General features: G+C 33.9%; 1 protein-coding gene across 2 annotated transcripts; it reads left to right on the top strand.

Moving 5' to 3' along the window:
* On the top strand, window positions 2,769-6,108 carry LOC104732854 (GTPase Der-like). Of its 2 annotated transcripts, XM_010452447.2 has the most exons (10): window positions 2,769-3,088; window positions 3,170-3,473; window positions 3,559-3,783; window positions 3,883-3,998; window positions 4,283-4,414; window positions 4,510-4,736; window positions 4,856-4,981; window positions 5,092-5,277; window positions 5,371-5,508; window positions 5,604-6,108. In XM_010452447.2, exons 1-10 carry the CDS (start codon window positions 2,947-2,949, stop codon window positions 5,910-5,912), a joined length of 1,905 nt encoding a protein of 634 aa, XP_010450749.1. In that variant the 5' UTR covers window positions 2,769-2,946; the 3' UTR covers window positions 5,913-6,108. The 2 variants fall into 2 exon arrangements, with proteins under 2 accessions (XP_010450749.1, XP_010450750.1); XM_010452448.2 differs by lacking the exon at window positions 4,283-4,414 and having other exon boundaries at window positions 3,883-4,130.

Raw genomic sequence — 6,382 nt, 5'->3', positions numbered from 1 at the left:
TTTAATTTATCGATAAATTAATAATTATTAATTTGTAGAGAGACTTTCCTAATTTGGTAAAAATATATTAAAAACATGATTTAATCTTTATAACTAATATTTTATAAAATCAATTACAATGAAAATAACAATTACCATGCTTTGAAGATATCATTCAAAGATTTTATATAGTAAAAATATTAAAAATGAACTCTAATAAAAATTAATGAGTTAAAGATGAACTCTAATAAAAATTAATGAGTAGATATATACATATATTTAGATAATTTTATATAATTATTAATTTATATTATTGATGGGACCATATATTTACAAAGGAGTTTCAAAAAAATTATTATTTTATTATATTATCGAATAGTGTCCAAAATTACACTAGTCCCAACTTGGGACCGGAGAAATTTATTAATTTATAGAAGTTATTAATTTACCGAGTATTAATTTATAGAGGTTCTACTGTATGTTTTAAGTGTTACACAATCAATTAGAAAAATCGATTTTGTATTTTGTAAAAGAAGCATGATTTGAATAATTTTATTTTCTCCTAAAATAATTAATTTTATTTTTTGAATAATTTCTCCTCGTAGATATTGATTAAGATTTGAATAGCGCATAAATAAATATAAATAAAAATAGAAAAAGGAAAAAGGATACCTATCTTGAAAGTAGTACATAAAAAAAAGTTATTTGAAAGAGAGATGACAATCTTTGAGAAAAAAAAATTTCTCAACTGCCTTTTTAGCTTTCAATCAACAATAGTTTTCAATATACAAATTGTATTTTGAGCGAGTGTAAATAATCCTCTCTTTTTTTACGTAAAGCAAAATCATATATGAAATTTATTTTATATTTTATATTTTTATTTAAAAACTTAGTCCAATACATCTCTCATTGTTTTATATTTTTTCTCAGAAAATAATATACTAAAAAAATAAAATAAAAATATCAAAATAAATTTTAAGGTGCATGATAACGTGAAGCCCAAGCAAATTCATTCTCCATCACTAATCCATGACAATTAGGAAGAATTAAGCACTAGTGGGGAGAAGTTTTAATGGAGATAAGAGAATCATGGAGATTAGAGAAACAAGTAATAACGCCTTTACGATAAACAGAAAAAGACAAAAAAAAAAGAAATGGGTTTACAGAAGAGAAACAAAAACCCTCTGGACAAAAAGCTTTGGAGAAACAAAACCCTCGTCGTCGGAGAGACAAAAAAAACAAGGGGAAAAAATTCAGCGAACTCTCCGGCCACCAAAGATAAGATTGATTGCACAAAATGCTCTCTTTTGTGAAGAATCTTCGTTTCAACTACATGTGAGAGACATAGACTACAATCCAATTTTTTTTCCTTTCCAGAAATTGATTGCCTTTCGATTTACAGGTCAAGTCTCCAGCGGTGGAAATGGCTGAGAAGGTCGTCGTCTGGAGATGATTGCTGTGAGAAATTTGTGGATAAGGAGCCATTGGATCTCGTAGTTATGAATCAAATAATCCTCTCATTTTTTACATAAAGCAAAATCATATATGAACTTTTTTGAAACAAATGGAAAATCAACACTTAAAAGTGATAGTCACTATTTTCATAGTCATTTCTAAATCACATCCCCTCAAAATTGAATCATTTATGAAAAAAAATCTAGGAAAAACATAACCTTGGAGGAAATAAAGATGAATATATTTGATGAAGTTCACATTTGTTTTGGTTTGAATAAAAGAATGAGTTTGAATCGATTTTAGTATAAAGATTAGAGAAGAATCAAAAAATGTAAAAGATCAGTGTGGATTTTTAAAGGTACCAACTTGCATTTTGTTGTATAACATTCAAAAGTTTTGGGAAAAAGTTTGAAAATTTTAGGAGAAAACACTTAAAAGTAAGTGTGTTGAGAATGAAAGGATAAGTTTGTACAAAAATTTCATTTTGATGAATCTTGGATAAATTATGTAGGTATCAGTTCATAGGATCCAAATCGAAATTGATTTTAATGTAAGTAAACAAAAATCAAGTTGAAGAATTAATGGAGTTTATTAAAATATATATTTAGTTATATGGACACATCTTGATGTACTCAATAATTAATTTTACTTTTAAGTTTTTCGAGAATAAAACCAAATAAATTAAAATCATAAAAACACAAATCTTGATTAAAAAAATTAAAATTAAAATAAAGATATTTTTAGGATGGTAAACAAATTAAAATCAAATGGAATTACGAGTGCTAATTTTCTACCTTACCTTCTAGATTCTAAGTGTGATAAAGGACACAAATCTTTTTTTTTTTTTTTTTGACAACAAATCTCCTAAGTGAAAAAGTAAAGAGACATGATCATCCTAAATTAAGTGAAATTATATTAAAGAAAATTAACACAACCTGATCTTCTAGAGTTTTTTTTTTAGGATGGTAAATATAGATATATAAGTAACAACAATATTGTATATAGTGAAAAAAATGATGCAACCGTCCTAAAATAATTATAGTATGTATATTTTTTCTCAAATATCTGCAAATTGTTGCCCTTTCCTTGAAGAATATCTTCATATTTGTCAAGATTTGAGTTACACTAAAATTTTTGTAGGATAAGACAACCGAATTAATTTCTTCAAGCTGCCGGTTCTGCCCTAATAACCGACCCCGAACCGAAGCCCGTAAATCTCGGTTCGGTTCGGATTGGTAATTTCGGTTCGGTTTTTATCCCAGGGAAAACCAAACCTAATGTTGAAAACGACGTCATATCGTATGTACACATTATCATCACTCACGTCGACAAATCGGCATGACTCAACAACGGCAGAGTTACCATCTCTCACCGGTGAACAAGGGTTTAGGGTTTTAAACACCTTTGATTCACTCTCTCTCTCTCCCTCTCTCTATTCTCATTTTCAATTTCAGAATCGAATACACAAATGCAAAGCTTCGTATACCCTTAAAGTGGAATCTGTCAGCTGCAATGTCTCAGTCACTGGTGCGAGCAATCTCAGCTCGGAAGAATCAATTCACTCGTGGGCTTTACCATAGATGTGTCTCTTCTCAACAATTTCATTCCCGAGATCAGATCATTGCTCCCAATTGCTTCAATCTTTCATCTTTAGGTATATCAATTCTCATATCTTTCAATGTCTGCTTATGTGACAAATCTCAAATCTCAAATCTTTCACTTGTTTCTCCTTCAGGGTTCAGTTCAATTGCTAGACATGGAATTCATCAGAATAGTTATAGGCTTTGTGGTAGTTTGATCACAGACTTGAATCCTGCTTTCTTAGTTCGACCCACAAATGGGTTTGCCTCGGTTTCAATTCTTGGTTCTGATGAATCAAATGTTGATGATGGTGATGCTCCCTTTGAGAAACTTGTTGATATGAAACCAAAGGTTGTTTACAAGAAACCAATTGATTTCACCAAATTTGATGTGAATCTGCTACCTACTGTGATGCTTATGGGACGGCCAAATGTTGGGAAGTCTGCCTTGTATAACCGGTTAGTTTCAAGATTAGTTTTTTTTTAAAAAGTTTTGGGGTTATTACGTTGTAATGGATTTAAAGCTAATTGTGTTGTTGTTCAGATTGATTCGGAGGAGGGAAGCTCTGGTTTACAACACTCCAGATGATCATGTTACAAGGGATATAAGAGAAGGGGTTGCTAAATTAGGTGATTTGAGGTTCAATGTGTTGGACTCTGCTGGTATAGAGACTGAGGTTTCTTCGGGTACTATTCTTGGTAGAACCACAGCAATGACGGCTAATGTGCTCGCAAGGACTCAGTTTGCGGTTCTTATTATCGACGTTAGGTGATATTTTGATCCCTAGTTAGTAGTTACGACAAACTAATTTGATGTTAGTGTTTTTTTCTTCCTTATAAAGCATTGTTCTTGTTCATGTTTTTGTAGGGCTGGGTTGCATCCATTAGATTTAGAGGTTGGGAAATGGTTAAGAAAGCATGCTCCACAGATTAAGCCCATAGTAGTTATGAATAAATCTGAATCAATTGGCTCTCTTGATGAAGTTGCTTCAGAGGCCCTTGCATTAGGTTTTGGCGAGCCTATTGCTATTTCAGCTGAGACTGGACTTGGTATGACCACACTTTATGAAGTTCTCCGTCCTTTACTAGAGGATTACATGGTTGAAAGGCTAAACGGTAATAAAACCAATCTATACCTGTATCAAGACAATCATACCAGAAGCTGCTTCCTTGATTTATCTCTTTACTGAACCTCAACAGTCTTATATTAGATATGTGCAGTCAAGACGATGTTCTGAGCGATGAAAATCNTGGCTCTCTTGATGAAGTTGCTTCAGAGGCCCTTGCATTAGGTTTTGGCGAGCCTATTGCTATTTCAGCTGAGACTGGACTTGGTATGACTACACTTTATGAAGTTCTCCGTCCTCTACTAGAGGATTACATGGTTGAAAGGCTAAACGGTAATAAAACCAATCTATACCCGTATCAAGACAATCATACCAGAAGCTGCTTCCTTGATTTATCTCTTTACTGAACCTCAACAGTCTTATATTAGATATGTGCAGTCAAGACGATGTTCTGAGCGATGAGAATCTCTCTGATGAAATCGATGAGTCCAAGTTGCCATTGCAGTTAGCTATTGTGGGTAAGCCTAATGTTGGGAAGTCCACACTTCTTAATGCATTACTGGAAGAAGAGCGTGTGTTGGTGGGTCCAGAAGCTGGTCTCACTAGAGATGCTGTGAGAGTTCAGTTTGAGTTTCAGGGTAGGACAGTTTATCTGGTAAGTTTAGAATTCTGTTTTGTTTTTTCTAATTCTCTGACACCAGCTATGGTTCACTTAATGTTAAACATAAAAAGCTGAACCAGCGTTTCATATGTTTATGCCGGTTATTTGTTAAGGTTGATACTGCTGGCTGGTTGGAGAGAACAGAGCGAGACAAAGGACCAGCATCTTTGAGTATCATGCAATCGAGAAAAAGTCTTATGCGAGCACATGTTATCGCTTTAGTTCTCGATGCAGAAGAGGTTTGTATACACACATTACTCTAGTGATTCATGTTTTTTTGCACAACTGTGAAAACAGAGAAAGGAAATAAAGAGTTGCTCACCTTATGTTTTGTATTTGCAATCATTAGATCATAAAAGCTAGATGTAGTATGACACATTCAGAAGTAGTTATAGCTAGACGTGCTGTAGAAGAAGGACGTGGTCTAGTCGTCATTGTTAACAAAATGGATCGTCTAAGAGGGAAAGAGAACTCTGAGATGTACAAGAAGATCAAAGAAGCTGTTCCCATTGAAATACAGACAGTTATTCCTCAGGTAATATAGTAAAAATAGCAACTTTGTTAATTCTTGTTACATCCTTGTCATTCTTCTGATTTCCGGTGACGGAAACATAATACTTGGTTGCAGATAACTGGAATACCAGTCGTGTTTATCTCTGCATTAGAGGGAAGAGGACGTATGGAAGTGATGAAAGAAGTCACTGACACGTACAAGAGATGGTGTTCAAGACTTTCCACAGGCCGCCTCAATCGCTGGTTGCGTAAGGTTTGTACTGTAAATGAATCAGACTATAGTAATATATACAATTAATGTGACATAATCATTACTTGCTTAATCATTTGTTCTGTGTGTTGAGTTAGGTTATGAGCCGACATTCTTGGAAAGACACAGCTTCGCAGCCAAAGATCAAGTTTTTTACTCAAGTGAAAGCTCGACCACCGACTTTTGTAGCGTTTGTGAGCGGTAAAACACAGTTATTGGAAAGCGACATAAGGTTCCTGACTAGATCATTGAAGGAAGACTTTGATTTAGGAGGGACTCCTATCCGAATCATACAGCGTGTTATTCCTCGTGGACCATCTGGTACAGGTGGTGGTGGAAGCGGAAACCGCTCGAGTGGTCGAGTAGTGCAAAGAACCACCTCAGACAAACGGACTGTCTCAGCCTAGAACCTATTAGAAGTGAAGCAGTTTCTTTTAATCTTTTATGTTCTGTTCCCTAGTTATGTGCTCTGTTTTGTACGATCATCAAGCCACATTAAAAAAAAAAAGTACATGAAGTTAGCCGATTAAAGCCATGTTTTATAGCTTCCCACTATTACAACATAAAACAAGCAATATTATATAACAGATCATTCATAGGAAACGTATTCGTAGATTCATACAATATATAAAATCATCATGATTAATCAAAAACTCATACATAGTTTACTTCTTATCACGCAGATCCTTGATATAGTCTTCGTAAGCTTTATTGGGAATACGAGCATCCATCCAAGAAACGTTCATCACCTTCGCTTGTGAGCCCAAGTTCATCAACGAGACTAGATTCGCTAAGGTTCCAATGGCTCCAATCATGGCTAAGACTTTAGTTGCGATATCGTAAAACAATCTCCAGTTCTCACCTTTATTACCTTTGT

Source organism: Camelina sativa, chromosome 12 (genome assembly GCF_000633955.1).
Source record: "Camelina sativa cultivar DH55 chromosome 12, Cs, whole genome shotgun sequence".
Taxonomy (NCBI): domain Eukaryota; kingdom Viridiplantae; phylum Streptophyta; class Magnoliopsida; order Brassicales; family Brassicaceae; genus Camelina; species Camelina sativa.
This window is presented reverse-complemented; position numbering and strand designations above follow the sequence as displayed.

Excerpts from the sequence above, each read along its gene's own strand:
- LOC104732854 (XM_010452447.2), top strand. The coding sequence starts at position 2,947 with ATGTCTCAGTCACTGGTGCGAGCAATCTCAGCTCGGAAGAATCAATTC. Across the intron at positions 3,784-3,882 it reads GTTCTTATTATCGACGTTAG|GGCTGGGTTGCATCCATTAG; the intron begins GTGATATTTTGA and ends ATGTTTTTGTAG. Across the intron at positions 4,415-4,509 it reads CATGGTTGAAAGGCTAAACG|ATATGTGCAGTCAAGACGAT; the intron begins GTAATAAAACCA and ends GTCTTATATTAG.